The sequence below is a fragment of the Sebastes umbrosus genome, chromosome 16 (genome assembly GCF_015220745.1).
Source record: "Sebastes umbrosus isolate fSebUmb1 chromosome 16, fSebUmb1.pri, whole genome shotgun sequence".
NCBI classification, from domain to species: Eukaryota; Metazoa; Chordata; class Actinopteri; order Perciformes; family Sebastidae; genus Sebastes; species Sebastes umbrosus.
The window spans coordinates 11,020,426-11,030,315 of NC_051284.1; the positions used below are offsets into that span (position 1 = coordinate 11,020,426).

General features: G+C 36.5%; 1 protein-coding gene across 3 annotated transcripts; it reads left to right on the top strand.

The window, feature by feature from the left end:
- The first annotated feature begins 44 nt into the window (after positions 1-44).
- On the top strand, positions 45-8,462 carry pax1a (paired box 1a). Of its 3 annotated transcripts, none has more exons than XM_037747322.1 (6): positions 45-305; positions 1,664-2,287; positions 4,110-4,243; positions 5,297-5,519; positions 7,775-7,792; positions 7,823-8,462. In XM_037747322.1, the coding sequence occupies exons 1-6, from the start codon at positions 302-304 to the stop codon at positions 7,897-7,899; spliced, it is 1,080 nt and encodes a 359-aa protein (XP_037603250.1). In that variant the 5' UTR covers positions 45-301; the 3' UTR covers positions 7,900-8,462. The 3 variants fall into 3 exon arrangements, with proteins under 3 accessions (XP_037603250.1, XP_037603251.1, XP_037603249.1); XM_037747323.1 differs by having other exon boundaries at positions 7,829-8,462; XM_037747321.1 differs by having other exon boundaries at positions 46-305; positions 7,775-8,462.
- The last annotated feature ends 1,428 nt before the right edge of the window (positions 8,463-9,890 follow it).

Consider the following 9,890-nt stretch of genomic DNA (forward strand, 5'->3'; position numbering starts at 1 on the left):
AAGATTTGACGTGGAGGACGCGTCAAATTAATTCCAGCGAGCGCCGGACTCCCAGGGATAACTCCAATTTGCTTTTATCGGATGAAGATCACTTCGGTGCCATTGTACCTTGCAGTCACTCGTGTTCCCCAAAAAAAAAACGCAGTGGGCGCTGCTGCAGTAGGAGGGGATTTTAAGAGGTCTATTTTCTCTCTTCTAGGGCTCATTCCTCCTCCTTCTCTTCTCTGCTCTTTCTCGGACGCATTCAGCCATTTGAAGGGGGCACCTATATTTTCCCGGCATCGCAAAAACGTATAGACAAATGGGTAAGCTACGCGTTACCATCTGCATGCTTCACTGGCAGGGATCTTATGGAAGCGTCTCCACATTCACCACGCCTCATGCGTAAAGACAGAAATATAAGCTTTTTTTTTTTTGTCCTCCAAGTTCAGATAAATGAAGAGTGTCTTTTTTTTGGCGTGCAGTTTATTTCATGGTGGATTTTTTTTCCAGCTCTGTTCAGCAGGCATTGTTTAAAGCTGCTTTAAATCTTAAATGGAACCACACCAGCAATTATCCCATGAAAAAGTGTGTCTTTGAAGAGCTCTCGAGTGTCAATTCCCTCAAGCTCCCTCGCCATTTTTTTTATGTAGGTTTTTTGTTGTTGTGTATACGCAGGGGTGGTGGTGGAGGGAGAAAACTCAGCCAAGAAGTTTACACACTTTTGTAAAGTTGCAAATAGCAGTAGTTACTAAACAGAGGTTACCATAGGGTGTGAGGCTGACACATGTTATACAACTCTGTAACCTCAGTTTATGGTGTGAATTAGAGGAGCATGGCCTGCTGTGGCAAACTGATGCAGATTTGGAAGTTGTCTCTTTATAAATACATAGAATTATTTTTAGGAAATTATATTTTGTGACAGAAAAAAAGTGCAGCATAATGACAACATGAGGATATTATATTTGATTTGCTATTACTTCCTAAATATGTGACTTGTTATACAACTCTGTCACCTCAGTTTATGGTGTAAATTAGAGGAGCTGGCCTGCTGTGTCAAACTGATGCAGATTTGGAAAAGTTGTCTCTTAATAAATACACACAACTCTACTCTTTCTTTTTGTCATTATTATTATTATTGTTATTTCTTTTCTTGGTTTTGTTTCGGTTTTGAATGTTGAGGTTGCTTTTTCTATAGTGTACTTGATGGGTTTGTCTGTAAGCTCATGTAACTTAAAAGCTGGTTTATAGACTGTTGTAATTACAAACAGTGGATTGCATATATGAAAACAACCTTTTAAAAAAAAAGGGAAAAAATAAATTATATATATATATATATTAAAAAATAAAAAATAAACATAATTATTTTAGGAAATTATATTTTGTGGCAGAAAAAAAGTGCAGTACAATGACAACATGAGGATATTTTATTTGCTATTACTCACTAAATATGTGACTTGTTATACAACTCTGTCACCTCAATTTATGGTGTAAATTAGAGGAGCTGGCCTGCTGTGTCAAACTGATACAGATTTGGAAGTTGTCTCTTAATAAATACATATACTTATTTTAGGAAATATTTTGTAGCAGAAAAAAAGTGCAGTAAAAATGACAACATGAGGATATTTTATTTACTATTACTCACTAAATATGTGACTTATGTGTGTCTCTATTCTCCATGCAGAGCAAAACTATGGAGAGGTGAACCAGCTGGGTGGTGTGTTCGTCAATGGGCGACCTCTGCCCAATGCCATACGGTTGAGAATAGTGGAGCTGGCCCAGCTCGGCATCAGGCCCTGCGATATAAGCCGGCAACTGCGAGTCTCCCACGGCTGCGTGAGCAAGATCTTGGCGAGATACAACGAGACTGGTTCCATCTTACCCGGTGCCATCGGTGGAAGCAAACCGCGCGTCACGACGCCTAACGTGGTGAAAAACATCAGGGAATACAAACAAGGAGACCCGGGGATCTTTGCATGGGAGATCCGGGACAGGCTTTTGGCAGATGGAGTTTGTGACAAGTACAATGTGCCGTCGGTGAGCTCGATCAGCAGGATTTTACGCAACAAGATTGGAAATCTCTCCCAGCCCAACCAGTACGAGAGCAGCAAGCAAGCCTCCGCGCAGCCCGGCCTCTCCTACAACCACATATACCCGTATTCATACCCAAACATGTCGCCAAATGGCACGAAAATGGGCAGCCCTGGAGTACCCATGTCTGCTGGACATATGAGCATATCCAGAGCATGGCCTTCTGCGCACACAGTCAGCAACATCCTCGGTATACGAGCCTTCATGGATCCTGCAGGTGAGGACAACAAGTCAAGTCAAATTTATTTCTATAGCACATTTAAAACAACATGAAGTGCTTTACAGACATAGTGCAGAATAAAAAACAGGTCAACAGAGCAGACAACAAAATCTCACACATCCACAGACAGAGACCAAGATAAAAATTCATAGGTAAAAGACTGTTATAATGAGGCTAATTAGTAATCACAATTCAAGTACATTCAAAAGATATAGTTCTATAAATGCTAAGGGTATATAGGCTGGGACATTTGAAGCCAACCAGGCAGCACATCCCTAATCAGCAAAAAAGTTATCATGATTAGTGATGAATAACTAAGTCAAGTCAAGTCAAATGTATTTCTATGGCACATTTAAAACAACATGAGTATGACCAAAGTGCTTTACAGACATAGGCAGAATAAAAAACAGGTCAACAGAGCAGACAACAAAATCTCACACATCCACAGACAGACACCAAGGTAAAATCCATGAGTAAAAAAGACTGTTATAATGAGCATTATAAAAAAGGCCAATTAGTAATCACAATTCAAGTACATTCAAAAAGCCAAAGAAAAGAGGTGGGTCTTGAGCTGTGCTTTGAAAGACTCTGTAGAGGGAGCAGATCTGAGGTGGAGAGGCAGCTTGTTCCACAGACTAGTCAACTAACAACATGTATATGCTCTGTGACAAATCTAAGAATCAGAATCAGAATCGTGTTTATTGCCAGGTGTAAGAGGTATACACTAGGAATTTGCTTTGGTTTTGTTGGTGCAAGTCAAACAGTATGATAACAAAAGAATAGATAAAAACGTCAGAATAAAATAAAAATAAAAAAATAAAAATTCTACCAATATACTAAGGCCTCACTGCTCTAACACCAGAGCTTAATAAACCCGTGCCGCTGGTTATTATAGTGTTATTCAATCATGATGAATTGCCATATCACTCTCCGTACAAACCTGTTCTGTGCAACAAGCAGGACAATGTGTCCATTAGAAGTTGTACAAGGCCTCCGTTTCACCATTCAGCCAGAAAGCAGTAAGGCCACTCTCAATAGGCCTTTTCATGGGATGATGCGTTTGCAAACACCTTGCTCACCTGCTAGATCCAACTTAATCCCTCAAGTAGTCATTACAGGCATTTTTGTCTTTGCCCTTCTGCTTTTATAGTCAATGTTTTCATCCAGTGTTTTTTTTTTTGTGCCATATGGTGCAACATAATTTAAACAAATTGTGTGTCAAATTATATGTATGTTAACTCTTTATTATTATTATTATTTTTGAAACAGCTAGACGCATTAGGCTAAGCTTATACTTATATGAGAATGTTGCTTCTTTTACGCAAACGTAAAATATAAAATGTAGGTCTTAATTGGGTACAATACGCCTTGATTATTTACAAATAATTAAATAAAAGAAGAATATTCATAATGATATATAATATGTGATATGTTGTTTCCTTTCAACTTTATCGTTTTTGTGTTTTTTTATTTTTTTGTTTTGTCTTTAACATTTAATTAAAACCAAGGCTTAATTTTTATAATACACGCTTATTGCAAACAATTACGCACTTTACTAATAATTGGGATAATTTTGATATTTAATCGCGTAATTGTTTGATTGACCCTCACTTAAAATCTATTTTAGATAGGCCTGCTTTTTTTGAAAATGAAATATGTTTTATAGCCCAGATAAGCTCATGCGTAAACCATTTCAAATGTGTCTATAATTCACATAATTAATTATAAAACTAAATGGGACTGCATTGTTGTTGTTGTTTTTGAGCATTTTTACCTTTTTTTATAAATCTTTGACCTGAAGTTACTGTTTGTGAATCAGCCTTTGCTGCAGCTGACGGATACCCACAGAAGATGGAGGAGTGGAGCAACGTCAACAGAGCAGCTTTCCCAGCAGCTCACACGGTCAACGGGATCGACAAATCAGCCATTGACGCAGACATCAAATATGCTCAGGTAAATAAACATCTGGACATGTGTGCAGCCTGTAACGTTGTGTGTACACTCTGTATTATATAATGCGCCATTTTCTTTCCTTTGTAGGAAACAGTCCAAATGGCTTGTGCCAAAAATGGGCAGAGGCCTTTAGAGTAAATTAGTTGTGCTCTCGCTGCTAAGCCTTGTGGCAAAGCTGTGAAAAGTTTCCATATATCAGGGACCCTTGTGTCTGCATGCAGAGTCGTATAAGGCCACAGACAGACCTCTGCTTGATAAGATTTGACCCCTAAGAATCTTAAAGGTCCCATATCATGCTCATTTTCAGGTTCATACTTGTATTTTGTGTTTCTACTAGAACATGTTTATATGCTTTAATGAAAAAATAAAAAAAAATAACTTTATTTTCCTCATATTGTCAATCTGAAGATACCTGTTTTTACCCTCTGTCTGAAACGCTCCGTTTTAGGCATTTCGACGGAATTGCGACGAAATTGCAACAGAATTGCGTTGCTAGGCAGCAGCTTGGGTTCATGTGTACTTCCTGTCAACTGATGACACTCACATACACTGCAAACAGGAATAAACTGGGTAAAGGGTATAAAGGGTCTAAATATTCTATATTTGTGACATCACAAATGGACAGAAATCCTGACAGCTTGTTTCAAATGCAGAGTTTCTGAATACGGGCTGTGTGTATTTCCCTGTGGATTGAGCATGTGGGTACTTTCACAGTATTTATATAGGACTTAAGCCTGCTTTATAATAAAAACAACATGCAAATCTAAATTTTTTATAATATGGGACCTTTAAGGAGTTTCATTACTGTTGATTAAATGTTTCAGGACTGAGACAGACTGACAGACGGATCCCATCTGTGTATACAGACTCTAATTAGTCTTATTTATGGTGAATTAAATTACAGTGACTGAATTCCTCAATTTGCTTCCCCTCTTCCTGCTTTGAGAAGCACTGCTGGAGGCCACATGTCACTGTCACATGCAATTATGAGCCACTGTGCGTTTGTTTTGTTTTTTCTTGTGCTTATTTTGTTTTGTGTTGTGCCTGCTGCAGCCCTCCTCGACGCTGTCCAGTTATGTCTCGGCGTGTGCGTACTCTCCCAGTAACCAGTACGGGGTGTACAGCGGGCCAGCAGGCGGATACGTGGCTCCGGGTCACCACCACTGGCAGCCGCAGAGCCCGGCCATGTCACACCCAGGAGGCGGCGGAGGGATGAGCATGCACGCTGCAGGAGACATCCACTCCTCCATGACCTTCAAGCACCAGGCCAGAGAAGGTACGGAGCACAGAGAGCACAGTTTAATATGAAAATTGGTGACACGTGTCCAAAAACAAAATCTCTCTGGGGTGCAGTTGCTTTATAAAAAAAAAAAATAGTGTTGTTTTTCTGTAATATTTTGAATACATTAAAAGGGAGAAATTGTATTTTACAAACAATATATGGTGCCAGATCTAATAATTTTGCATTTGGAGTAAGACAAATAGGAAATGATCTCTACAACAATCCAATCTATTGGGTCCAACCCTAACTCCAAATATTACACTGGACAGAATATATAAACCACAACGTTTTGTCAAATAATTTTATAGTGACAATCAAATATGTTATTGAAATAGCTGTATGAATAAATAGTACAGGAGTTTGAACTTGTGAAGTGAAACAATAAAAAAAATATTTTTACAGTGATATTACTATTTTTTATTTTTGTATTTATTATTATTATTGGGTTTCTTTATCATATCAACACTGTTAGGAATTTCCCAGTAAAATAACAGTAAAGAACTGGCAGCAGGGTTGCCTTTATGTTACTGTAAAATTAACATAATTATACTGTCACTGAAATTTACAGCTTTGTACTGTTAATGAAAAATACAGTTTGAAATGTTTTTTTTTATTATTAATTTCACAGTATTTTACAGTTAATTTACTGTTTAAATATACATTATATCCTCCTGAGACCCAGCCCATTGACATGTGTCCTCTGTAGTGGACATTTTGTCCACATGCATATCCTTTTACTCTTTTGACTTACTCTATCAACCCCTGGTGTATTGTAAAGAGGCCATCATGGGCTTTCCAGTGATATGGCATGTGTTTTTTTTAATCAAGTTGAATGTATTCTTGGTTTAATATCACTCTACAGCCATAATCTGTTCATTTTTCTTTTCACACTGAAATGGTCCTGTGGTCCACTACAGTGGACATGCTGTAAAATAAAAAAATAAAGTTTAAAAAGCCTAAATTGTAAGATTTTCTTTTAACCCTAAATAGGAAGGAAATCACACAAAAAAAGTAATTGGAAGACTTTTTTACTCGGTTCCCAGGAGGATATAGCTGTTTTTCACCTTTCTTTTACATTATTTTACTGATTTGTTTTAATGCACTATTTAGGTTGTATTTTTTACATACATTTTAATAAACATTATTTTTTGCCTAGATGAATAGACTTAGCAGGTAACAGACATAGGAATAGTCACACTAAATACAATTAAAGGCACTTGTTAGGAAAAAGGCTATAATAGACTTGTTGACACTTTTCCCAAAAATGTCTGTCTATAGCTGGCTACAAGCACAGAATGCAAACCAGAACAACATGTGAGTGAAGAACAGAGCTAATTCACTGATTTTACAATCATGTACAATGTACAAGCCTCCCATGTGCAGATCAGGTCCCAGAATTAAAACAAATACTGTATGAAACTGTTACTGATGATACTTTAGACAGTTGATCAGCAGTAAAGTGCTGTTTTTTAAGAATGCATTATAGTTCAGTTAAAATCGGCCTATGAGCGTAATTCAACAGGTTTTCTTTTGTATTAACAGTAAAGCACTATTTTTAGCAATAACAGGTTAATACTGTTGAAATCCTGCTGTAAATTAACAGCAATTGTTTACAGTGCAGTTTAATATGAAAACTGGTGACACGTGTCCAAAAAGAAAAATCTCTCTGGGGTGCAGTTGTTTTATGATAGGATGTTTTTTTTTTACAGTGATATTACTATTTTTTTATTTATTATTATTATTGAGTTTCTTTATCATATCAACTTATATGCGCAGAGGACAGTCTCTTTCTCCCCCCTCGTCCCTCTCTTACGCACGCTCACTTTCCAAATAAGCGACGACCACAATGAGTGTAAACATTTACCAATTCCCAAATGAAGCCTAATTATATGCCAATTATTAAATATTGACCTTCCAGAATCGGCCTGCCAGGTGGTCCAAGGACATTTTTACGCACATGAAATGCAAGAGAGAGCTTCATTTTTCAAAGAGACTCAGACTAACTGAATCCTAATGGTAATTTTGGGATGAAAAAAGTGGCCTCACTCGCATATTATCATGTTGAACCCATCTCATAGTACACGCACTTAAAAAAAAAAAAGAAAAAAAAGAATATGATGTTTTTGTGCTCTGTATCAAGAGAATATTCTGTTATAGGGCAGATCGGACACTAACTTTTAATGTGAAATAACTCAGATTATCTCGAGGAGTAAATCATAATTTTATTTATTTTTATCTGTGTTGTGCAGGAGACAGAAAACCGCCCAAGCAGCAGCAGCAGCAGCAGCAACAGCAGCAGCAGCAGCAGCAGCAGCAGCAGCAGCAACATGAAGACTTGAACAGTGTGCATGGACTCAATACCTCATCATCATAACCGGGACTTATAATTACCTGACCCATTTAAACTGAACTCATTTCAACAACTCCAACAGTAAGTGTCAACACTAACAGGCTTGTTCCCACTGAGTGTTTTGCAGCTTACCTGTCAAACGGCCTATTCACATTATACAGTGTAGCTTTATCGGCCTTCATGGCCATATGAATGTAAGTTTGCATGGATGTATCGGTGTTTCCCCCTCTCAGTTTTTCCTCCATTGAAATACTTCATGTTGCTATAGACTGTATATTCTCTTATGGAGACTGCAGGATTTAAAAAAAACAACAAAAAAAAACACAGACATTTTTTGTCAGTCCAGTCTGTCATTGATGTTTTATTATAAAAACTATCTCGCAATCAAATTAAGATATTATATAATATATGGCGATATTATATTATCTTAATTTGTGGCCATGATCTCGATTCTACAGTGACTCAACGATGTGAACAAAGAGATAAATTGTCTAAATGTAAAATATTTTGCCAAAGCTTTAATTATATATTTTTATAATTCCATTGTAAATATTCAAAAAAAAAATAAAGGGCTTTCTTAAATGCCATATGTTTGTCGTATAGTTTATATTGTTTCATCATAGATCCATGAAAGGGCAGTTTGGTTCATCTCGTTGGTTAAGGCCTACAGAAAGTCATGGTGCTGGTTATATTAGTTTAAAGACACATCATACAGAACGTTTCCGTAAAAAAAAAAAAAATTAGCCTGCAGTTTCTGTATGTCCAAAAAGTGACTTTTGGCAATGTATTAAAAGTTTATACCACCTATTCATTTCGTCGCAGTTCTTGGAGGTGAACAAAAAAAAAAATCTCTGAATGGAAGCTGCTTTGCTTTCACTGAGGCTATAAATGGCATAAAATATATATATATATTTTAATTTATCATATTATAATAGAATAATCCAACTTGTTACATAACATGTTATCGGTATGGGAACTGAAATATATTGGCTCATTACGCCACTGCTTACAGGGAAAGTGACTCAGGTGTAACCTCCGTGCACTTGGCGCCTCAGCTGATGCTATCTCACTTGTAAATGATCCCTGCCATGATGGAAATCACAGACCTGATCATGCACGTTAATAATGAACAGTGTGTGTACATGACAGTCAGCAGCTGATAGTCCAAATCCACCCACATGCAGCCTCAGGGATGCGTTTTCCCCCTTATATACAAATTACTAGAATTTGACCATCCAGGCCTTTACTGTATAGACTCTGCTCTTTCTAATCTGCTCATTCCTATTGACTGTTTGCTGTAACGAAAAGTCTCCTCACAGCTTTCCTTAATAGACTCAACTGTTCGTCACTGAATGGGATCATGTTTTCTGATCTCACCTTTATGGTTGGCACATTTCTATGATAAGGCTACTGTTATTTGGTCGTGGTAGTCTTTTGTACAATAATAATAGTACCAAAAATAGTATACATAATTAACAGTTTTGTGTGATGCAAATGTGGTTTCATATAAGGCATTATTATTATTATTATTATTATGATTATTATGATTATTATGATTATGATGATGATTATTATTATTATTATTATATATTTTTCGTAATTTAGCAAATTAATCCCTTGACTAAAATCTCATCAATTTTTTTTTTTTTATCATACAGACTGAATAGTTAATTTGTGGAAGTGGAGTCGTTTTTTTTATTTTGTTAACTACTTAAAACAAATGAATACCTTTACTTAGTTTCTTCTAATTAATATCAGCAACCCAAAATAGAAAATCACAGAAGTCTAGTCTGTCATAAATTTAAATATACAGTTTTAATTTTTTTTATAATTTCATTTTACTCTATTGTGAACTAAAATTACCTTGGAGCAATCGGAAAAAACTGATTATTAGAAATACACATTTTGTAATTTTCAATATTTTTAAAGTAGTCTGTGTTCGACAGTTTCAACACTTACAACTTAAATTTGCTTTTGTGATCAAACTGGACTCATCACCATATTGTGACTTGATG